Source organism: Aythya ferina (assembly GCF_964211825.1).
Source record: "Aythya ferina genome assembly, chromosome: 29".
NCBI lineage: Eukaryota > Metazoa > Chordata > Aves > Anseriformes > Anatidae > Aythya > Aythya ferina.
In genome coordinates this window covers 1,741,499-1,765,418 of record NC_140326.1, presented here as the reverse complement: position 1 = coordinate 1,765,418, position 23,920 = coordinate 1,741,499, and the positions used below count along the sequence as shown (strand labels likewise).

Below are 23,920 nucleotides of genomic sequence, written 5' to 3'. Positions count from 1 at the left end.
AGCTCCTCATCCCTTTGCCAGGGCCTGAGGCTCGGGTTGGGGACGTGGTCCCTGGGTCCGTGCCCCCCCAGGACCCTTCCTCAAGGGGCTGCTCTGTGGGATCAGCGTCCACCCAGGTGGCGAGCGAGTGGCCTCGTGTGCCACTGATGTCCCTGCCCAAGTAGCCATGAGCCGGATCGATGGCACAAAGCAACTCAGCCCTGGTGCGTGACGGAGCTTTTTGGGGTGCCAGGACCCAAAAGGAGAGGATTCTGCCCTGATTTTTGCATGAATTTACGCAAACGGCCCTCTGCCTTCATAGGATGTGCCCGCTGGCAGCATAAGCGAGCCTCCCTGCACGAGGCCACCTCTTCTCGCTTCTCCTGGGGTGAGGTTTCTGGGGAGAAATCACCTTGTTCTGCTATTTGTACCAAAAAAAATGCAAAAAGGAGGGTCCTGGCTCCTGCCTGTGGCACTTGGGGAAACAGCAGTAATAATTAACAACAATTAATATATTTATGAAGATATTTTTCATACTGGAACACTTTGATTTTTTTGCTTAAACCTGAATTAAAGTGTCCATATGTGAGAAAAGGCAGGAGACTGGGGCAGATGCTGCCCCAATATTTAAACTTTAGGGTGCCAAAGGCTGTCAGGCCACGAGTGAGCTTTTAGGAGCACATCCAGGAGGCAAAACAATTGCACTAGGTCCAGCGATGGATTTCTGCTGTGCAGGAATAACTTCCCATCAAATTCAAAAATATATTTGGGTGACATCAAACGTGTTAACCTGGGGGCTGTTTATGTTAAATGGAATCAAATAGTGACCAAATTTGCCAGTGGGGGGAAAAAGGTAAAATTCAAGTTGAAAAAAATAAAATGAATCGCTAACAGAACGGTGCTGTAAATTAGAAAAGAAAGAAAGAAAAAGAAAAAAAAAAAACTGCAATGTTTCATGTGCTATAAATGTAGGGATCGTGTTTAGGTATGAAAAAAAAATGATCTAAAATTAAAGCCAGTGATGTTAGTGATGGAGCATCAGGTGGAAAGCTTCAAACTGCCCAACTCCTGCCCTGTTTTCTGGGCTTTGCAGGGTTTCTGTGCCGCTGTCCCTCGGCAGCCGGGCGGTGTTTTCAGAGGTTTTGTGCATTTCTTCGGCTCCGGGTATTCCTGGGGGCTGCGGGACCCCCCCCCCCAGCAGCGCCGTGGGTGCTTTGGGTGCTTTGGGTGCTTCCCGAGCAGCTGGTGCTCCTGCGCTGATGTCCCTTGGCCGTGGGGCGGTGTAACCGGCTAAAATCCGCATGTTTGACTTTTTTTTAAATTAAAAAAAAAATAGAAATGTTCTCGTTTGTCATCCCCCCGGCCATTCAAGCCTTCCTTTTGTTCCGCGGTGTGCTTTTTCTCGCTGTCCCCCTTCCACACGCACACTTTTCTCTGCCCACAAGTGATGGGGAGGACGGAGGGGCTGGGGAGGGGGCTTTGGGGTGAGCCAGCCCTGGCCGGGGGGACCCAGCGGGACCCTCCACGCTGGGATTTTTTGCCTCTCCTCGCCAGGGGTTGCCCCAAACCAGCCCCTTCCCAGGCGCGGCACAATGTGAAGCAAACAAAAAACCCCGCGCTCGCTTTGGCTATTTGCAATTTATTTACGATTAGCCCCAAATTTAACAAAGATGACAGATTGGAGGCGGGGGGGGATGGGGGGGGGGGGGGGGGAAGCAATTCAATTAATTTGTAATCTTACGTTTCATTAGAAAATGCAAGAATAATGATCGCATCCAGCAGGCAGGGGAAAAAAAAAAAAAAAAAAAAGAAAAAAGAAAAATCATAAACGGAGATTTCCCCCTCCCAAATCAGATTATAAAATAAGCTTTTTTTAATTAAATTAGTTGATGCGCAGTTGATCGGAGTAACCCCAGATTACGAGCGAAGTAAACAGAACTAACAACCAACTGGAAATGACAAAGGACACGAAGTTAACTCTTTTCCCCCTTTTTTCCGTGCAGTCTCCGGGGCTGCCGGGGGTGGGGGGGTCCCGGCTGGGGGCAGAGCCGGGGGGGGGCCTCTGTGGGGTGCGGGGGGGGCCCCGGCTGGCACCAAGCGACCCCGGAGCAAAAATTCGTTTGCAAACAGCGCTCTGCCGGCAGCAGAAAGGTCCGTGCTTAACTCGCAGGCACCGAATCGCTTTAACCCGGCTTTAAGCAAAAAAAAAAAAAAATAATAATGCAGAAAAGGGGCACTTGTGCGTGTGCACGGGGGGAGCCCCGAAATGCCTCCCCCCCCCATCCCGAGCACCTCGGGTTAAAAAGGAATAAATAAATAAAAAATCAGAGCCCGGCTCTTCTCGCTCCGTCCCGGCTGGGCTCTGCTGTCCCTTGCTTTTGCAGTTAAAAAATAATAATTAATAATAATAAAAATAAAAATCGGTTAGATTTCTGCTCTGCCTAATTTTATTTTTTTTCTAGGAAAAAAATGTTCCCGTTTGGTCCCGCGCGGGTTTGCGCCCCCCTCCAGCCGCCCCCTCCGGGCGGGCGAGGGCGTGGGAATGTTCCCCAAAATCCCCCGAATTTCCCCCATTCCCTCCCCGCCAAACTTCAGCTTCGTTTTCTGCCGTTTCTCCCCTCATTTCTCCCGCCTATCAAGTCGGCAAAAACTCTTCGCGTGAACTCAGTTTGTCTTTCTTTCCTCTCAAACTCGTTGAAGTCGAATTATTGTCCCCTTGAAACCCGACAGGGGAAGTCTGGGGCAATATCACGCGTTTTTGGGTCTGATATCAGCTCCGTGCGGGAGAAAGTGTGAAATTTCGCCTGCCGCACGCTCAGACAAAGCCGTCTTGTTCCCCGGGATTTGTCGGGTCGAGCAAGATCCCGTGTAAGCCCGTTCCTAAACGTATTTCTCCCACCTTGTCCCTGAAATTAGCAAACGAAAAAATACTTTTTTTGCTCGGGGCAGAAATCGCAGCGAGCATTTGCCCCCAGAAGTTTAAAAAGGAGATTTTAGTTACGTTATTATTACTGCCACGAGAAGAACCGTTTGCTAATTTGTAGAATGAGCAGTATTCAAGAAATGTTTGAGCATGCTAAAATGCCAACATTTTATTATAAATTATTGTGATAAAAAGTGTATTTTTAATTACAATTTAAAATGCCCAAATGGAAAAAAAAAATCTTAATAAGGCTTTTACAGGGTCCTGAGCTGGTGGGAACCAATTTAGCCCCATTGTGTAGCATCATCCTAGGGTATTTCCTATTATTCTTAGGAATTTGGATAGACTCTTTATTGTGAACTAAATATTTTCCTAGTGTTCTTGTTTTTCTATTAAAAAAAAAAAAAGTGTCAAAATAAGAGAGTGTTTTCAGACACTTTCAGTGCATAGACAGGAAGATAAAATCCCAGGTGTGCGGCTGATGGAGAGTTTCTAAACTTGGGTCAATCACACTCAAAACTAGTTTTGATTGAAAAACAATCCTCAAGCCTGTCAGGTACAAAAGCTTAATCAGTTCCGAAGCTGGTGAAAATTTTCAGGATGCGATTAAAGCAAAAGGAGGGCGAACGCGGCGAGTTTTCACTTTTTAAAGATAAAACAGTTTCTTTTCATCCCCCCCTGCTCGGAGGCATTCAGAGCCCGTGCAGCAAAGCCATTGCTGCTCCAGGAGTTCCCTGGCGCAGCGAAGCCGTTTACATTGCAAACATTTTTGTTTCTCGTTATGGCAAGGAGGAGGGGTGGGGGGGGGAAATAAATGGGTTTTGAGAAAGATCCTTACAGAAAAAAAATGTAAGCTGTTCTTGGGATTCATCTGGGTCCTTGCCTGTGGTTTCAGGACCCTCCAGGTGGAAATAGCTGCCTCTAAGAAAAGGCATGTTTTAGTGAAGCCCCCCCCGATCACCGTGGTTGATTTTGGAAGGGGTGAGTGCCTGCTTTTGTAGGCAGGGCAAGGTGAAGGTCTCCTCTGCTGCAGGTGGAGCTCTCTGCCCTCTCCTCTGCAGGCATTTTAGCCAAATTTCAGGCCACGCTGAGGGTCTTTTGCAGAGAGTTGGTTTTCACCATTGCAATGGGTATAAAATAAAAGCTCCTGCAGGCTTTGGGCAGGTCTGGGGCTGAAAAAGTATTTTGTGTGGCACAAAGGGGCCCCGGTGCCAGCTGCGGCCAGGGGTCCACAGCAACCTTGCTATTGGCACTGCTTGCTGAAATCTCCCTGGCTAGGTGCAAGAGCCCCCACTTTGCACAAAAGTGAGGCTGAAGGATCGCTAATGTATCGTTATAATAATAATTATTTATTGTTATTAAATCTGGAAGGCAGAGGTGTCCTTAAAAGCCACCCTGCTACCTCAGTCCCCCACCCTTGCGCGTGGTACCAGCGACCAGCATTGTGCACCGCTCTCCAGCTCTGCTCGGCCTTTTGTCAGCCCCCTTTTCTGTGTCAATCAGATGGCTTTTGTCAGGTCCCAGACATGTTGTGTCCACACGCACACAAATATCCCCGCGCAGAGCGTGGGGAGCATGGTGCACATTCAGATCATGCACTGCACCCTCCCGTGCACGAACACACACACACGCGGGCGCACACGCATGCTAAAGAGCCGCCACCATCGCTCCCTCCCTGTTCTTGGGGGGATTTGGGGTTTGGGGACAATGGGAAGCAGTGAGGGTGCTACTCCAGGCGATGTGGCAGGTGTCCGTGCATCCTCGGGGGCTGTCTGTCCCCCTGGATGGAGCCAGGGGCTGCTGGCACCTCTCTCCCTCACTTGACTTTCCCCCCTCGTTTTTTCTGTTGCTTTTTTTTCATTTTTTCCCCATGTTTCTTGAGCACGGGGTAATGTTCAATCAAGTCCGGGTGGGTGTGTCAAGGTGTTCCTAGAAAATATATATTTTGCAGTGCTGTTTTTGTCAGTCTGTGTGTAATTCTTGGCTCCAGGTGACAGCAGCGATCTCAGAGAAAACAGAATTTGTGTTCAGGGCAACACCCCACATCTCTTCCCACCCAGACCCCTGGGCTCCACTCCCTCAGCTGCCCCAAACCTCCCAGTTTCACAGGCACTTTTGGGACCTTATCTTGCTGAAACTCAGGGAAATCTGGGGCTAAATCCCATCGCTTTTGGATGCTCTGTGATGTGGGGCAAGGCTGGGGACCTTCCTTGTGTTGCCAGCTCCATTCCTTGGCTGCTAAAACGGATCAGTTTTGCAGCTGGCCCCTCATAGCATGGTCCTGACCAGCTGGAATTGAGCCTTTTACCCCAATCCCCATGGTGTGGCCATAACCCCAAGCCACCCTAGACCCAGGGCGGCCATAACAACCACCCATGCCTTGACGGTGCCCGCAGGTCCCGATGGCACCCTCAGGCCCCCACGGCCTCCGGGGCCTGGCAGAGGACACAAGGGACGAGGAGGAGGCAGGAGGGCGGCATGGCAGCGGGCTCCGAAAACCCGCAGCAGCCGCCTCCCTCCCGGGGCATCCACAAAATGGCGGCAGGGGCTCCCAAATGGCGGCGGGGCCCCGGCGGGGAAGATGCCGGCGCGGTGCCAGGGCCGCTGCGGAGGGCACAATGACTGGCACATAACGGCCCCTCGCCGCGGCCGCCCCTCAGCCGCGGCGGTGCCAGCTGTAGCCCCCCTCCCCTCCGCCTTGGCACGGGCAGGCGGCCCCGCCATGGCCGCCTCTGAGGAGGATTAAGGCCGCAGTTGTGTCTCCCTCTTTCTTTCCCCCTCAGTGGCTGAGAACAGGAAACGTGAACCTATCTGAGACTAATTGACTTGCAAATTAATCGTTTGTCCCTGTGCCTGATAATTAGTGCTAACGATTTTTACACCCCCCCAACCCCCACCCCCCTTTTTGCCTCTCCTCCTCTTTATTTTCCATGGGGCCGTTTTCCCTTTCTTCTTCTTCTTCCCCCTCTCCTTTTCCATCCCCAGCTGCCCCCCGCCGTGGGGTGGGGATGGCAGGGGGTTCGGGGGGCCATGGGGCCCGGTGGGGCGGCCGCGCCAGCACCCACAGCTGCTGGTTCGCTTCCCACGACTCGGTGCCAGCCCCGCGTCTGCCCGCCAAGGACAATGAGCGGGGGGCCGGAGAGGGGGGCTTGGGGCTTTGGGGGGGCTGCAAACGAGCTGGGAGACGGGCGGCGGGGATGTGGTGCCGCTTTGGATGTGGCTGCAGGGCAGCACATGCTTCCCACCTTCCCAAATCAATGGGGAAGGGGCGTCAGAAAATATAAAGGATTGCATCAGTTCGCGAGGAAGATGCTGGAGGAGGGGGGGGGGTGTTGTTCCCCAGCCTTCCCTCTTGCTCTATTTGGGGGGGATACATCTCTTTTTGCACGTCGGGAGGCGTTGATCCTCAAGGAGCCCAGTGATGCTCTGGTTCCTTGGATCCGCGAGCAGCGGCTGGTGGGGCTTTGTCCAAAAGCCTCACCTGGACCAGGAGTCCTGCAGGGCATGGGTGATGCCGCTGCTGGAGCCTGTGGTTAGTAGGGGATAGAGGGAGAAAAGCGTTTTTTGGGGTCGTTTCCATGGTCCACAGTGCAATGACTCCTCTTGGCGCTGTCTTGTGCCTGAGCCTGGGAGCAGCATCTGCTTAGGGCTGCAGGGAGAGACATGCTCCAGTTCGCTGGTGATATTTCAATGGAAAAAGCAGTTTTGCTGGAATCGACACATTTTACAAGAGCGTTTTTCCTGTCAGCAACAAAACAACCCTGCTAATATATTGTTCTAATTCTTTTATTGAGGACTGGTAACGTGAAATGCCACAAAGTACCTTTATTTTGATTGTTTCGTTCCAATAAACTTTTGCTGGGTGCTGTATCTCTAGTCAGACTGCACTATGTAAATCACTGGGATTTCTGTATGTCGTCTTCTGATACAATTCAAACCAAAATGCCCCGCTGCCTCTACACGGGAATTCTTGAGAAATCCCACGTGCCAAATTTCATTTTCTTTTCCCTGTCATAGGGAAGAAAGAGATATCATTTTGGGGGAGTGCAGGGGGCTCCCCTTTCCCTGCTGCTGGACAGGGTCTGTGCCCTCCCCGCTGCTGGCTGCGGGTGGGAGCCCTGTGCCCACCTTCCCCCCGCTCTCCTCCAGCCACATCCTCCTCTGCTGCCCCACCGTAGATAATTAAAGGGATCCTTTTCCTTGCAGCTTGCCTCCCCAAGTGCTTCTGGTGCCTGACACGATTTGTCAGCTCTACCCCTGCTGTAATCCTATTTTTGCCACCCCCTCCCTGCCCTGCTTTGTGTCCGGGGCTCTCTTCCCCTCTCGTCTTGCAGCTCCTGCTGCTCAGCCGTTCCCTCTCTGGCCGGTCCCTTCCCTGGGAGCCTGCAGTCTATCAACCCCAGTGCAGCTCTTCAACTCGGCGCTTATCAACTCGGCGTGTTTGGTTTGACCAGAGTTAATTGCACACAAGCCCCGGCCGTCGGCACACAGGGGCTCTTTGTTCCTGCAAGAATCGCCTGCCCTGCAGGGTCGTGGTGGCCACGACCTGCCATCCCCGAGGGTCGCTCCACCGACGTGCACTGTCGATTCAATCGGGCACCGTGGCGGAGGGTGGGATGGTGTGGATTGCTGCGGTGAGAAAGCCGAAATAGGGAGAGGGACAGCCAGGAGCGGGCATTGGAGCCTTTGGGGTCAGGTTCATTGAAGTAATGCAATGATTAGCAACGACCATCGAGCTTTATGGCTGAGGAGAGAGGGTGACAAAGAAGTTCAGGGTGGATTAACCCCCGTCAGACCTGTACAAGAGGTCTCCCAGATTAAGTTGAAGTTCAGTGGTCTGTGAAGGCTCCCTTTTCACCGGGGTGCTCTGCTGGAGCAGCTGTGGGGCTGGGGATTGCTCTGCAGCCCTTGGCTGTGGACCAGGCTGTTGTGGCATCTCAGTTCCCTGCTCCTGCTCACCAGGTTCAATTCCCCTTAACTAACACCCTGTGTCTTTAGGGACCTGAGTCCCCACGTGGCTTTCCTGGGGGGCTTTTCAAGCTGCTCGGAAGCATCCAGTGAACTCTTATCTGTCTTGTGCGTTTCCTCCAACAGCCTCGCGTTGTGTTCTCATCAGTACGGTGCTAACAACATGAGGACCTTCGCTGTAAAGCACCTGGCAAGCCATGGCAGCCGGGGCCTAAGGCTCCTGGGTGGCACTTGGTGCTGCTCAGAGCCAAGGGAGCTGGTCAGGGATGAGCCACTTTGCTCTCCTGCCATCCCTTGGGGCTGGGGTGCCTGGTGGTGGCTGCTAGGAGGTACCAATGCAACCAGCACTCATACTGGTGAAGTCTTGGTGCCCCTGGGCCAGCAGAGCCCTCCATGGGGACCCTTGCTGACCTTCCTCATCCAGCCAGGTCCTCCTCTGCTGCTGCTGGGGAAGAAAACCTCATCAACAGCCCCTGGGCTCCACCTGAGTGAGCTCCAGAGAAAGGTCAGGCTCATTTCGGAGGGCGCAGGGGACGGTGGCTGGCAGCAGCAGTGGGGATGAGCCCCTTGTGAGCATTTCCTTGGCCCTTCGGAGCATTTTCTTAGCCCTTGTGAGCCTTTCCTCGGGCCAAGCCATGGCTCAGGCAGGTGGGAACGGCCCCGGAGCGGCGCGGGCTGGCGAGACGCTGCCTCGAGGCGGTTTCCCAATCCCGCGCACCTGGTACTCCGTCAATGCAGCCACTTGGCTAAATGTGGGTCATTGTAGGAGGGTGCAGCCACTCGAGCAAACAAGCCTCAATTGCCCACTGATTGGGGTGGCTGAGAGCACCATCGCTGAAATTTCTGAGGGGGGAGGCATTAATAATCCCCATTCTGTCTCTGCAGCCCTTGCCCCCTTGTTATTTCTCTCTTTGTGTCTTAATTTGGCCCATTATTATTATTTTATAAAAGGGCCCTTTCTCCACCCCCTCCCTCTTGAAGACACTCCTTAGACCGATGGGAAAATGGCAAGGAATAATTATGAAAAACATCAGTGGAGAGAGGGCCATCTGAGAGGGATTAAAGGATTACAATTAAAACTCATTTTAGGGAGGTGATGTGACATTAGCGTTTTCATTCTTCCCCCCCACCCCCCTTCCCCAAACACCCTCCGGGCTATCTGGGTCTAAGTTGATTAAATGACAAACTCCAGCTCAGAGGGAAACAACAACAAATTAAAAAGAGAGTAAAATGAAAAACAACAACCCCCCCAAAAAAAAATGATTTGCGAAATTAAAGCAAAATTGAGGTCACTGAGAATTACGGCAAGTCCTGGCAGCAGCTGGAAACGGGGTGGACAAAGCACCTGCTGCTGATCGCGGGTTCCTGGCGGTGGGAGCATCTCCCCTCTGCCTGGTCCAGCGGGCAGGGGGAGGTCTGCGAGGGGTCTTCCCCAGGAGCTGGGCTGCAGAAACGCCTCGCAGGCTTGCGTCGTGTTTTTGTGCCCACCCTCTGCTCCACGAGGTCTCGTCCCCACGAAGGGGACACGGGGTTTGGCTGTGGGACCCTGCGCTCGTGGTGCTCTTCCTCCGTCAGCTGCAGCCTTGCAGCAGGGAGCACGGCCCGGGAGAGGCGAGCGTGCAAAATGCTGCCGAGGGCCGTGGAGCCCTCGTTTCTGCCTGGGTGCTTTCCCTCCTGCCATCGCTGCCTGGCACGTTGTTCTCTGCTCTGGCTGCTCAGATTCGCACTTTGCAGCTCCTACTAGTGGCTGGAGCCAGCCAGACCCTGCCTCGCTCGGGTGGGCTTCGTGCCGGCCGCGGCATGGTTCCGACCCTTGGAAAAAAAAAGCAGAAAGAGTGGAGGGCAATGAGACCTTCCCTCTCCTCCTCGCCCATGGGTTTCCTGCCCCTTCCTCCTGCTGATGGTGTTCCTGAGAGCAGGAGCTGCTCATCGTGTGTTGGCTCAGTGCTGCCGTAAATCAGGGGCGGTGGGAACGCTCTGGGGAGCTGGCGTTTCCCCGTGCTGGGACTTCATTTCGGCAAGGAAAAGGAATTATAGGCCGATTGCAGGCCATTTGGGCTAATGGTGATGAAGCTTGGGATGGGGGATTTCCCTCCATAAATCAGAAATGCCTACGAATCAAGTGATTCTGATGACGGGGGCACCTAAACCCGTGCTGGCAGCCCCATTTGAAGGGGAGACGATGGGAAGACGCGAGGCAGAGCTGTGCAGCTCTGATTCACGATGCTTTTTGGGCTGCAGGGCCCCAAGCCCACGTCCTCTGCCCTGAAAACACAGATCCCACTGCTCAAATTAAGGCAAGGAGGCCTGCGAGCACCCGAGCTGAGGTTGCTTCTCCCCAACCCGTGCGTTTCAGCGGTGGGAGCAGGGGTCGGGCACGGAGAGGCTGCGTCCCACGGCCTGGCACGGCGGGCGCCCCATCACGTGGATGCACACGTGGGCACGAGTCCTTGTCATGTGAGGTGCCACATCGTGTCTCGTACGGGGAGGCAGGGAGAGCTGCAAAAAGCTTAACGGAAGGGAAACTCCCCCTCCTCCTCCTCCTCCTCCTCCTCCTCCTCCTCTCTCCCCCCCCACTAGATCCAGCCTATTTTCTTTCCTCTCCTTTTGTTTCTGGTTTCCGGAACTATGCGGCAAAGCAAAGCGTGGGGAGAAGAAAGAGGCTGAAGAGAGCTGGCATCTGGCAGGGAAAAGAACAAAATAGCGGAGCAGGGCTCTGGGCGGAGGTGCAAAGGGCCCCGGACCTCGCCAAGCAGCGGCTGCCCAGGACCTGGGCGAGCCCCAGGAAAAATCAGGGTCTGAACAGGGGACAGGCTCCCGGGGAGGTGCAAAGCAACACGGGGTCAAGAGCTCGATGGGTGATGGTGGCAGAAAGCCAACCCTTGTATTTAGGGGCCGTGTGGGCACCTCTCTGGGTGCCCCCCTGCATCCATCCCCCTGTGCCACACGCCTCCCCCAGCCCAGCACCCTTAGGTGCGCCCCCAGCAGCTCATTTTTGGGTGCTCCCAGCACCAAGGGGCCGGTCTTTAGGTGGCCTCATCCTGCACCCGTGGCGAAGCAGAGGAGGAGGAGGCGGAGGCGATGCTGCCGTGGTCGCTGCCTCGGCTGCGATGGTCGGAGCGGCGTGCGTGCCTCCGCGATGTCCCTTTTACAGTCGGGGTGAGAGATGCCTGAATTTGTTTGATTCCTGTTTTTTTTTTTTTTTTTTTTTCCTCCGTCCCGGCCAGCACAGAGAGGTCTTTGCATACAGCCCCAGTGAAGATAATGTTAATTGGGTAAATTAATTAGAACCAAGATGCAGTGTTTTCCCCCTGAGGAGGAAATACAGTAAACTCCATTTTTTTTTTGTGAGCTGTTTTATTCAGCCAGGGGGGTCGCGGCAGAATAGCGGTGTCAAAGGAGCTGCCACTTCCAAGGTCCTTGTGTCCCCCCCGTGCCGCCCCAGAAAGGGAACAAAACTCTGTTGACAGCAAAGTCCCAGCAGGAGCCCTGGGCTGAGGGGCACGGGGCGGCGAAGCGGAAAGGGTGCCAGGTTTCCGAGCGCCGTGAGGGAACAGCCTTTGGTCTCCGGCATTTCAATGGGGCCGGGGGAAGCAAAATCAGCCCTTTCAGGGCCGATCGCGCTGTTCTCTGTCCCTACAGGGGACAACGTGCTGCTGGCAGAAGGATGGGGTGCAAGGGATAAAGGGGGAACGGGGAGCGGGCACGGTCCCACCTCGGGATGCTCCCGGAGGCACCCAGACCCCGGTGGCTGGGCACGGGGAGCAGCCCCGGGAGTGGTTTTGCAGCACCCATGGGTGTTTCTGTCCCGACACCTTTGTTGTGCTGTCCTTCGAGGTGCACAAAACACCTCCAGTGCATGGGCACGGCTGCACCACGCTCGCTCACTGACCCTCTCCTGCTGCAGCCCTCAGATTTGCAGCTTTTTAGGCATTGGACCCCAAAATCCCCCGACCAAGAGAGCCCAGCCTGGACATGGGGTGTTTCTGAGTGCCTCCACCCCCCTTGCTGTGGGACGGGAAGGTTTGGGGCTGAGCAGCGGTGGGTTTGGGGATCTTCACACCGGGCGCTGCTGCACCCTGGGGATGCTCAGGACTGGTCCCAGTGGTGCTTTCCCAGCGCTGCCCCAGCACCACCGCAGCATCACCTCCCGACAGCATCCTCTGGCTCACAGGGAAGTGCATCCTGGGAATTTCCTTCCCCAAATACCTTCACCCCAAGCCCGGTCGGGCAGACAACCTTCCGTCATCATATTTAACTCCCCCTCCCACTGCTGACCAAAGCCAGGATGAAAGCAGCTTTTTTTTTTTTCTTTCTTTTTTTTTTTTTTTCCCTCTTTCTTTCTTTCCTTTTTTTTTTTTTTTTTTTTTTTTTTTTAATGGCGTTTCATTAGCCTCCAAATCAGACAGGCTAAACAATGGCGTTCTGTCAGCGATGGGCTTTCGTGCTGATTTCATCTCCTCTCTCATCCGTATGCAAACCAGGCTCCAGCAGGCTTTGGCCATGCCATGGAAACCGAGGTGCAGGCCCGGAATGGGGGTTCTCGGAGTGAGAAATCTCCCGGTCGCTTTTTCCCATTTGCATAATGCAACTTTTCTTCCTGCAGACACTGAGGCGCTTTTGTTTATAGAGAGCCCAGGGAAAGGGGGGTGCCGGGGCCGGAGGGGGGCCTTGGGGGAGCGGGGAAGAGGAGGACAGCGCTCGCCAAAGGAGAAAGGAGCGGGGAGACTGGAAGGGAATAAATATGAGGATGGGAACCGGGAGATGGGGCAGGGACGGGGCCCCCCTGGGTGCTCCTTTGGCCTCTCGGTGGTGGCTGAAGGTTTTGGGGTCCTTGGGGTGCCGGGGAGCGGGGTGTGCGCTGGATGAAAGCCTCTGGTTGTGAGAACCCCTAAAAGGGAGCAGGAGCCTTGTTGAGCCCCCCGTGAAACGCCTCGAGGGGTTCGTGCAAGGAGCCTCCAAACCTCAGCTGGGGGAAACCGGAGAAAGCTCGGGGAGCGGCGACCTGGGGGTGAAACCGTCCCAGGTTTACGCCCAGGGATGTGTGGGGACAGAGGTTAAGTGCACAAAACCGCAGCCCTTGAAGCGCAGCAAGCTCCAAAGTCTCAAGAGGAGGTGGAGGAGGCAAGGATCCAGCCCGAAGTCTGCTTCCCAGCGGTGTCCCTCGTTTTTTTGGGGGATACTTGGAGCAGTTTGCGTCCTGTCGTGCTCCTCTCCCTCTGCAAAGCAGCAATCCAGACCTCCTGAGATCGAACCGGGGAGCAGGGGGTTGCTCTGACCGCTCTCATCGTCCCCGATAGCTGCGTCCCCTAAAAACGAGCCCAGGCTCCATCCCGGCCATCGGAGCATCTGATTTATGGGTGGGATGGGTGCGTGTCTCACAGCAATAATGCCAGCAATAATCGCAGAGAAACGTATTCATCAGCGACACACGACAGACGTGGAACCTGCAGTTAGGAGTGTTTGGAGAGGTGTAAAAATCCCTGGGAATGATTCTGAAATGGGGCGCGGGAGCTGAAGCAGGCATCGGTGGGGATATTTGGGGGTTTAGCCTCAAAGTGGGGCCGCGCTGTTTTTAAGGTGATTCGGTGCGAGTTGGGTGGAGATCAGGGGAAAGTCCATGATAAAAATGGAGTTGGTGCTCCGAGGACGGGCATGGGACACGTCACCAGAGCCAGCGAAGCTGCCGGCAGGAGCCTCGGCAGCACGTGGGCACCACACGGCTTTGATCTGGAATTGGATCCAGCCCCAATACCAGGGCCGTTTGTGCTTTGGGGTCTGGTTGCACACACGAGGGGGGACCCAGCGCTCCTCCATCCCCTACAGAGAGCAGCTGGGATCCATCTGAGGTGACCCACCTGATGTAAAACACCAAATCTCAGGTGGGCAGCACCTTCGTTAGCGCAGCCGCGTGTCACCGGCGTGGCTGCGATGCTGCTAATGCGCTGTAAGAGGGATGGGGATCTTGAGGAGGCTGGTCTGGGGCTTTTGTTTTTGTTGTTTTCAGTCTGATTCCTGCAGAAAGTGAGATCTCTGCGATCGCAAGGACGCATCTGTCGTTTCTCACCTCTCTCCCAGGAGTTTCTGAAATGGGGCGACTTCAGCCCCATTCAGCTCGGTGCCGTTTCCCGATCCCCAGCCAGCAAGGACTGTTTTGGGGATTCGGTTGGGTTTATTTTTCAGAAGCTGGTGTCTGGTGTTAGCTCTGAAAAGCAGCTTTTGCTTCCACACACAGGACTGGTGAAGGTCTCAGCCCAAGGAGGCTCCTCGGGATCTCACCCCAGAGGATCCCTGCTTTTATGGGTGCTCCTGCCCGCGCTGAGTGCCCTCCTCGTGGAGCAGGGAGGTTGCCCGAGCACATCACGGGCAGTGACACAAGGGGAAAGGAGCCCGCTGGAGTAAAACACTCGGCTTGGGTGCAGGGGGAGCTGCTTCGCACGTGGCCGTGCCAGCAGGGGAAGGGGCAGCTCGCTGCGGCGCGCCGGGCTCCGCCGGAGCAAGGAGAGGGCTCCCCGGCATCGCTTCCACCCTCCGGCCCACTGGTCATGCCAATTTGTCACCAAGCTGGGATTTCAATTAAACCCCCAAAGGAGGGGTCAGGGGTTACGCAAACACGGTGGCAAAGGCCACTCGCCTGGAGGGGGCTTCCCCGGGGCCGCCGCTGCCGGCCCCTCGCTTTACACAGCCCCAATTGACCCGGGCTGAGGGCCGGCATTGTTCCCCCGCGCGCCATTCAAGAGGCCGTTTGTCAATAAAATTGACCTCTGGGCTCCCAGGGATGCAGCCTCCTCCTCTTCCTCCCTCTCCCAGCGGCTCGGAGCGGAGCCACCAGCACCTCGGCCGCGTCCCCGTGCCCGGGGGGGAGCAGAGAGGGGCGAGCTGGGGGGCACGGCAAGGCCCCCAGTGTTGTGCCGGGCTCTGCCCTTTGCTCCCTCGCGTTTGACCAAAACCATTTGGCGATTTCCAGACAGAGCAATGGGCGAATTCATCTCAAGCACCGGCATCACCCGTCCCCAGCACCGGCATCATTCACCCTCTCCGGTTCTCCTCTCGCAGCCGTTCCTGCGCCCCTTCCCCACGAGCACCCCGTGATGGTTTCCCACTCCTCTCCTCCCGTTGACGCAGGGACCCAGCTTTTTTTTTTTCTTCCTCCAGCAGAGCCTGGTCCTGTTTCACCCCCAGCAGCATCTCTCCGTACCTGCCTCACTCCCCTCTGTTTTTTTGGGGTACCACGGGGCTCCCTTTGGGTTTGGGCCCTGCTTGTGCCAGGCAGCGTGGCGAACAAGCGGTGCTTGAACCTGCAGCCGCTCGGACAAGCGGGTATCGCGGAGCAAGTGGCAATTAGCGTGGGTAAAGAGCCCCTTAGTGCCTGTCCCTTACATAACACCTTTGTTCCCAGCCCTCCGCTTCGTATTCGCCCCGTAAATAGACTTGACTCCCGTTTTTTTTTTGTTTGTTTTTTTTTTTTTTTTCCGGGGGCCTTTATTCCCTCTTGATTTTATTTTATCGTTCTCGGGACCTGGCGGAAGAAGGAGCCGATTGTTCGCCCGGTGCCACCAGCGATTTTAATTGCTCTGCCCCCGGTGCTGGCACCCGGGGGCTCGTTACGCCGCTGGCACCGAGCAAACGGAGCTCCGTAATTGCAAGGGGTCAAAGGGGTGCTCCTGCTGGGGGGGGGGTTGGCAGAGGGTCCGGGCTTTGCCCCCCCAGGGTTGGGGTCAGGGAGGGATCCTGGGTGGCTCCGGGTTGGGATCAGTTCACTCCGTGCCCTCTTGCCGCCAGATAACGCAGGGGTCCAGGGGGATTTGCACCCATGGGTGGTGCCGGGGTGCCATGGGGCGCTTTGGGGTGCTGGTGTCAAGCACCGGGGGTGCTGTCGGGGCTCCCCCTTTGTCACGGCACCGCTGGCGTTCCCGAGGCCCCGATGCCAGCACCGGCGGTGCCGCGTGGCCGCGGGGAGCCCTCGGGCGCTGCTCTTTGTTCGGAGCGGGGATGCTCTGCTCGGGCCCCTGCTCCTCTCCCGAGCCTCCCCTCTCCCATCTGGCACCCATTATCGGGCGCGTGCCCCAGCCCCGTCTGACACGGAGCTTTACAGGTGTCGCTCAGATAACGATTCACACTCCCAGGAAGGTGGGAAAGATGATTAGCTGGCTTTCTATCAACCCGCACACGGCATCAGCTGGGCCTGGGGGGGGGGAGGCGGCGGGGGCCGCCGATGTGTAAGGACACGTCGGGAGCCCGGGCTTTGTCCTGCCCCTAATTCCAATGCACTCGTGGGCACCCCTTTGTGTGCCTTAGTTTCCCCAGCTGTAGCGGAGGGATGTTGTTATTGCCTCGCCGTGTGAAACACCCTCGGAGCAGCTGATTGAGCTCAAAAAAAAAAAAAAAAAAAGAAAAAAAAAGGGGAAAAAAAAGAAAAAAAAAGAGGTGATTCAGGCAGGGCTCTCGGCAGCTGGCGCAGTCGGGGCTCCCGGGGGACAGGGCTGGGAGCAGGGGGGGTGATGTGAGTTAGATGAGCCCGTGGCTATGGCAAACAGCAAAATCAGCTTTTTTTGCCCCATTCTTTGTGTGCCCAGGCCTTGGGGCATCCCCCCGGGCTGGGCTGCGGGTTGTGAGGGGTGGCAGAGCACAGCGTGCCCTGCCAGGTGGGGAAACTGAGGCACGAGGGGTCTCGGGGCTGGAGAGGCATCGGGGTGAGGATCCAAGGCTGCTCCCCGCGGGGCTGTGACCGTCACCCCAACATCACCGCCCGTCCCGGGGCCCCGGTGCCGAGGGCAGCGCCGGCGCTGCCTCTCCCCGCAGAAGCGGGGCTCCGGGATTATCCGCTCAGCCTCGCCATCTGTTCGCCAAACTGCCATCATTATGTTCGACTTGGGAAGAAAACGGCCCCTACAGAGAAGCAATTTGTTCGCTGACGAAACCTTTCAGGCTCTCGCCGTCCCACCCGACCCTCGCCGAGAGCGCGCGGGCGAGCTCTCGGCGCGCTCGCCGGGCTTAAACAATCCTGCGGGGAGCGCGGCGGCGCGCGAGCCGGCCGTGGGGAGGGTGCAGGGCTCCCTAATCCGATTACCAAACATAACAGCCCTCGGAGGGGCCGGGGTGGGCGAGGGGAGGAGGAGGAGGAGGAGGGAGGTGGGCTTCGCGCCCGACCCTTGCGTCGGAGGGTCTCGCAATGATCTCACTGGAGGGGCTTTTCTTCCCCTCGCGGTGGGTTGCTTTTGAAACGTGGCGGGAGGGGATGAAAAAGGGGCGAGGGGCTGCCTGGGAAAGAGAGGGGGGGTGGGAAGGTGGGGTGGGAAGGGGCTGGGGGCTGCCGGCCGGAGCCCTGCCCTGTTGCTGCTTCTCCATCCCATGTCCCTGCGTGTGCCGGGGGGGTCCTGGCCATGGGACGCGTCCCCCCTGGTGAGCAGAGTGGGGCCGGGGTCTCTGCGTGGAGCGGGGGCAGCAGAAGCCCCCCAGTGGCCGTGGTGGCAGCGGGGATGGAGCCGTGTGCCCCATTGCCGTGCGCTTTTTTGTGGGATTTCGGTGGCACCGAAGCACCAAACTGCCACGGGGTTTCACCGGGTTTTCTGTAAGGAACGACCCCAAACCCACGGGAAGTTTGGGGCAGGGTTTGATGTGTGTCAGAACCCAAAATTGGGAACTCCTGCTCTGAAATGATTCCTTTCCTTCCACCTTTGACGCAACCGTTTCAGGTGCTCCGAGAGCAGCAGGAGTTAACAGACAGCGGGGCCGTGCCGGGTGGGCAGCAGGGCGCAGAGCCCCGTCTCCCACCGGTGTCACCCCCCCTTCCCGCTGCCCCCCACCCGGGTGCCATCCCTGGGTGGGATGGAGCTGCCCCCCCAGCACCTGGCGAGCGCCAGATTCTGGCACCAGAAGCGTGAAAGTGCCTGGAAGCTGCCAGCAGGATGAGGCCCCCCCAGGCACCCTCCTGTGGGGGACCCCGGCACGGCCACCACGGCCCCCCCAGGAACCCCCGGATGGCCATGGGAGCAGCCCTGTCTCCAAGGGGGGGCTTTTTTCTGGTTTGGAGGTCTTCTGCTCGGCCACAGCCCCTGTTAGAGGTGCGGGGTGGGAAGGGGGACTCAGGGGCCACCTTGGTGCTGGGGCCCCTGGTGTCACCCTGGGCTCTCCGGGCCCGTCGCACCCTCTGGTGGCGAAGCTCTGGAGGATTCCCCCTGCGGGCGAGGATCAGAGCAAGGCACAAAACCCACAGGGCCTGACTGGGACCCCACAGCATCGTCATATGGGGTGTGGGGGGGCGCTTGGGGGCCTTGCTTTCCTCCCCGGAAAGAAACCCGAAGGCAAATCCGCCAGCAAAACCGATGCGTGAATTTATGGGGAACGCCTGAAGTTACGAAAGGAAAAGTATTTTAATTGTGGCGTTCCAAAGCGTCCATAGAAAAAAATCTCTGCTGCTTGCCTTTCCCCTAGGCACACCCCTTCCCCTAAAGAGAAGCCCCAACCCCGTGGCTCTCCTCTCTCCCCCACGTCTCAGAGAGCAGCGGGTGGGGAAACTGAGGCACGGGAGCGACACCTCTCACGCTGAGCAAGGTCTGGCTCCGTGTCACCTCCCCGGAGCGAGCTGGGCCGTGCCTTCACCCCCAAAAATGCTGCAGCATCTCCTCGCCACGCACCCCGCTGCTCCCCAGCCGTAGGGACCGGGTGCTGGTCCCATAGGGGGACGAGCCCGGCTGCCGGGGCCGGGGATTTGGGGCCACCCGGTGCCGGTGTTGCTGCTGGAGGCGTCAAGCCCGGTGCTGCAGGACCTCAGCGTGGCCTCGGGGCCGTCAGGCGAGGGTGCTGCCACCCAGCTCCTCGTCGCTCGCCTCAGGGTTGAGTCCGTCCTCGGGCACCTGCAGTGATGTGGAGACGTGGAGAGGGATGTGGATTTGGGGGGGGCTTTAACGGAGCTGCCTCCCACCCTGGGAAGAGGGAGGGTCCCCACCCCAATAAACCCACAGGGTCCCTACCCCAATAAACCCACACAGAGGGTTCCCATGCCAATAAGCCCCCACGGTGCCCCCAAATAAACCAACAGGGAGTCCCCACCCCAATAAAGCCCCATGGAAGGTCCCCACCCCAATAAACCCTCAGGGAGGGTCCCCACCCCAATAAACCCATAGGGTCCCCACGCCAATAAACCCCCAGAATTCCCCCAATAAACCCCTAGGGAGAGTTCCCATCCCAATAAACCCCCAGGATCCCTCCTAATAAGCCCCCAAGGAGAGTCCCCACCCCAATAAACTCCCCAAATCCCCCCCCACTAAGCCCCCAGGGAGGGTCCCCACCCCAATAAACCCCCAGCATCCCCCCAGGAAACCCCCAGGACGGGTCCCCCACGCCCCCAAACCCACCGTTCCCCCCCCCAGTGACCCCCCTCTTTACCTCCCTCAGGACCTTGCTTTCCATCTCCGGGCTCTTTGGGGTCGATCTCAGCGCCCTGGTTCCCAGGAGGGCTCCTGGGGACGGTCGGAGCCGGCCGGGGGCGCACTGAGCGCGGGGGTCTCCTTGCGCTCCCCGGGCTTCCCCTGCCACCTAGCGGCTACCGGGGGTGCGCACGGCCGCGGACACGCGTGGGGGGGGGGGGGTCCCGGGGAAGGGGTTCCCGCAGGAGAAACTCACCCGTGAGGCTGCCCCCGAGGGCGGCCAGGATTAGGGTGAGGGGCAGGGCGCAGAGCTGCCACCACGCCTGGCCGCTGGCCGTGCGGCTGCCCTGGGCCACCAGCGGGAACACGCTCTCCATCCTGAGGGTGGAGAAGGTGCGGGGGGGGGCTCTGCTCGTGGCCGGAGAAGCCCCCAGCTCGGGGGTGGTGGGGCAGTTCCCTCCCCACCCACCCAAAATTTAGGGTCTTCTCACCTGCCGCCGTAAGCGTCGGCGGTGGCCAGCCCCGCCAGCAGCGTCCCCACCAAGGTGCCCAGGACCCCCGGCAGCCCGTGGACGTTGTGGACCCCGCACGTGTCCTGGATTTTCAGCCTGGAGCTCAGGATGGGCTGAGGGGGGGGCACAGAGAGGGGGGTGAGGGGGGATGCTCGCCCAGGGAGGCTGCGCTGCCGCTCGTTTTGGAGACGATGCAGCCCCCCCAGCGCACCCAGAGGGGGTCCCCCACGTCCCCACGTCCTTGGTGTCACGGAGGGGGACTCACCGAGAGGAATCTGGAGCCCAGCAGGGAGAGGTGGCTGGCCAAAAACCCCGCCACCATGGCCCCGAAGGGGGTGAGCAGCATCTCCCCGGCCATCCCCATCACCGCCGCGCCGACCAGGGCGGCGTCCTGGAGCTGGGCCTGCTGGAGGACACGGTCAGGGCACTGCTCCCGTGGAGAACGTCACCTTTGGGCCGGGATTTGGGCTGCTTCAGGGCTCAAGCTGGGTCTTAACGAAGCCGAGGGAGCCAACAGCATCCCCTTGCCCCTTTACGTGCCCCGCGGGATGGGACAGGGGTTTGGGCTCGGCTCGGGAGCGGACCTACCGCCTGCAGCGTGCCCTCCTCGTAGAGGATGGGCGAGAGGACGAAGGCGGCCAGGGTGCTCGCTGCCATCGAGAAGTAGACGTTCAGCACTGCCCAGGGCTCGGCGCCGTCCTGCGCCGTGGTGGCCGAAGCAAAACTGGGCCAGAAGATCCAGAGGTAGAGGGTCCCTGCGGGGAAGGGGGCCAGGAAGGTTTTGGCACCGAGGCCGCACCCTCGGGACGCAAAACGGGACCAGGGCCCCATTTGGCAGTGCAGGAGGGTCACGTTGGGCAGGAGGAAAAGCTTTTTCCCCCGTCCCCGGAGAGGTGGAGGCTCCTTATCCTCGGAGATTTGGTGGCCTCAGGCTGCCCCGTCCTCCCAGCACCGTCCCCGTGCCCCCGGTGCCGTCGGGCTGGAGCTCCGTACCCAGCACAGCGAAGGCATCGGGCTGGCGCCCCGATTCCTGCTGCTCCCCCCACTCATCCACACGGGGCTGGCGCAGGGCTCGCGAAACCATCAGGCCGAAATAAGCTCCGAAGGCGTGGACGGTCAGGGAGCCCCCGCTGTCGCTGATCTGGTGGGTGCAGGAGACACGGACGGGGTGCGGGATGGGTCCCGACGGGGGAGGCAGGAGGCCCGCGGCCAGCCTGGGTTTGGGGGGGGCCACTCACCCCCAGGAGGCTGAGCAGGATGAATTCGTTGCAGGCGAAGAGGGGAACCTCCAGCAGGGTCATCAGCAGCAGCTGGATGGGGTTTACCCTGCCCAGAACGGCTCCGGATGAGATGAGGACGGCGGCGGTGCAGAAGTCGGCGCTGACCATGCTGGGAAGGAGAGGAAAAGGTGTGGGGATGGATCCGGGGCTGCTGGCTGCGAGTGTGGGCACCACAGGAAGGGCTGGAGGTGAGCCCGAATCCTGCATCCCAAACCCTGAATCCCAAATCCTGCATCCTGACCCCTACATCCCAAATCCTGCATCCCAAACCCTATATCACAAATCCTTCATCCCAGCCCCTACATCCCCCATCCTGTGTCCCAACCCCTACATCCCAAACCCTGAGTCCTGACCCTGCATCCCAACTCCTACATCCCAAATTCTACATCCTGACTACATCCCAAACCCTGCGTCCTGACTCCTGCATCCCAAATCCTGCATCCCAAATCCTGCATCCCAACCCCTACATCCCAACCCCTACATCCCAAACCCTGCATCCTGACCTCTATATCTGAAATCCTGCATCCCAACCTGTATATCCCAAATCCTTCCTCCCAACCCCTAAATCCCAAACCCTGCATCCCAACCCCTACATCCCAATCCCGCACCCCGCACCCCGCTGCTCCTGCAGGCTGAGCAGGTGTTGGTGCCAAGGGGACAAGGTGGCTCGAGGCAGACAGGACCCCCCCGTGCCCCCTAAAACCCAGCTGGCGGCTCCCAAACCAGGTCCCTCTTGGCCTCCCCATCCTCCGGAGCACAGCGGTGAGTTTTACAGAGGAGGGAGCCAGCGTGCAAGGGATGGAGCCGGCATCGAAACCGTCCCGGTGGCGGCACCCTTCCCCGCCTTACCTCTGTGCGCCCACGTAAATCTTGCCCTTTGGGGAGAAGTAGAAAAGCCCCTGGGCCAGGAGAGCCCACTGCACGGCGAAGGCCACCACCAGGAGGCTGGTGGCCACGCTGCCCGGCCCGTAGCGGCCGAGGAAAGCCAGCAGGAACCCGAAACCGAGGAGAGCCTGGAGGTGGGCATCGCGGAAACCTGGCGGGGAGAGGCACGAGGGGGGATTTGGGGCACAGGGGGGCAGGCGCGGGGTCCTCTCCGTGGGCGGTAGCGGTGCTCGCCCAGCCTGCTCGGTCACCTTTTGGGGTTCAAACAGGTTTTGGGGTGCTGGAGCCTTCAGCCTTCCCCGCCCACGTGTCCCAGCGCCCACGGTGGATGTGTCACCGCCCTTGGAGGTTTCCGGAGGGGACCGTGGGCGAACGCCTGTCCCTGCCCGACGTGTCCCTTCCAGCTCACCCCACGTGCGTCAGCCCCACGCAGACAGCAGCCTAAACCCCACGTGGGATGCCCCACAGCCTGGAAGCTTCCCGGGGCGGGTGACACGGGCGCAAAGGTGACCAGAGGAGAGGTGCCGGCCACGGCTGGGGACCCCCCTGCTGCCCCTGGAGACATCAGGGGGGGACGAGGGGACCCGAAATGCAAACACCCATGGATGTCACCCCACAGCTGGCAGCAAAACCCAGCAGGGGGCACCTGGGTCTCCCTTGGGGGATGCGTCCTTTTGGGGCTGGGTGCTGTGCCTGCCCCGCAGGGACCGGTGACTCAGCGCCGGGTGCGGTTACGCGGTGGAACTGGGCAAACCGGCCAGCTGCCATGGGGCCGGGGCAAAGGGCTGGGCCCCTGGGTGAGTTTGAATCACCCGCCTGGCCCCGCTGCTGCCCCAAAGGGGCTGTGCAGGGTGCTGAGCCCCCCCTCCGTGATGGTTGAGGGGTACGGTCAGGATCAGCCCCTGTAAAGACGAAAACCCCATGGCGGGGGCTTGGGGCGGTTCCCTCGGTGCTACGAGCCCTGCGGGTGGTTTTGCAGCCCCCCCAAGTGCTGGGAGCAGCCCCTGGGCTTCCCATCAGGGGGTTGGGGGCACGATTGGGGCCACCAAGATGTGGGTCCCCCACCAGCCATCCCTGCTGAGGGCTTACCCACCTGGGGACTTGTGCCGGGGTCAGCAGGTGCGCCTCCCAGCCCCTTGGGGAGCACACAGCACCCCGGGGAGCCCCACGTGCCCCCTGCTCCCCTTTTAGGGTCCGGTTTGGAGCATCCAGCAGCACCAAGAGGTGCTGCACCCTTTGGGGACGGCGTACTCACGGGGGTACCCCGACCCGGGCTCGGGGTCTCTCCGGCTGCAGTTGGACTGCGGGGAGCAGAGGCCGGGGTCGCTCTCGGGGCCGTACCGGACAAAAGCGGCGAAGAGGATGATGGTGAGGAGCTGGAGGAAGAAGCACAGCCCGGCCAGACGGAGCCTCGAAGAGGCAGCAGCACCCTCAGCCATGCCGGGGGGGGCAGCAAACCCCGAATGGGGCAGGCAGCTCCCTGCAAACCCCTCCTGCGGGGCCGCCGGCTCCTGCCCGCACCCGGAAGGATCGAGGCAAACAAGGGCGAGGAGAGGAGCCGGAGGCTGCTGTTGGCAAAGGAAAATTGGGGGGGGGGTCCCCTCCCGGCCGGGCCAGCTGGAAGGCGAGGGGTTTGTTTGCTTTGCTCTCCTCCGCTCGGCTTTCCGTTGGCTGCCGCCGCCGGGACGTGTTTGTTGTGCGCCCGGAGCGCAAACCCCGAAAAGGAAGAGGAAGAGAAAGAAAGGAGCCAAACGAACGCCTCGCCTTTGGGAAACGGCTGCGGTGGCTCCCGGCCCTGCCAGGCTGGGACTTTGGGGACCCGGAGCCAGGCTGGGGACCCTGCACGGGGAACGATTCAGGGCTGGGGTTGTGGTTGTGATGGGGCTGCTGGGTGCTGCTGCTGGGACCCTGCGAGCACTGACACAGCCCCTTCGTGGTGCCGCGGCTCCGGGAAGCAGCAGCCGGCCCCAGACCTCAGCCAGGCACTGCCCAGGGGGGATTTAG

At 58.9% G+C, this 23,920-nt stretch overlaps 1 protein-coding gene across 2 annotated transcripts; it reads right to left on the bottom strand.

Annotated features, from left to right (window-relative positions):
* Nucleotides 1-18,224: 18,224 nt before the first annotated feature.
* Nucleotides 18,225-23,814, bottom strand: RHBG (Rh family B glycoprotein). 2 transcript variants are annotated; one of them, XM_084500288.1, is made up of 10 exons: nt 23,172-23,814; nt 21,881-22,067; nt 20,990-21,140; nt 20,745-20,892; nt 20,340-20,506; nt 20,017-20,157; nt 19,731-19,864; nt 19,496-19,617; nt 19,259-19,332; nt 18,225-18,726 (listed from the first exon to the last, which is right to left on the bottom strand). In XM_084500288.1, exons 1-10 carry the CDS (start codon nt 23,353-23,355, stop codon nt 18,661-18,663), a joined length of 1,374 nt encoding a protein of 457 aa, XP_084356414.1. In that variant the 5' UTR covers nt 23,356-23,814; the 3' UTR covers nt 18,225-18,660. The 2 variants fall into 2 exon arrangements, with proteins under 2 accessions (XP_084356414.1, XP_084356413.1); XM_084500287.1 differs by having other exon boundaries at nt 20,017-20,154; nt 23,172-23,579.
* Between the last annotated feature and the right edge of the window lie 106 nt (nt 23,815-23,920).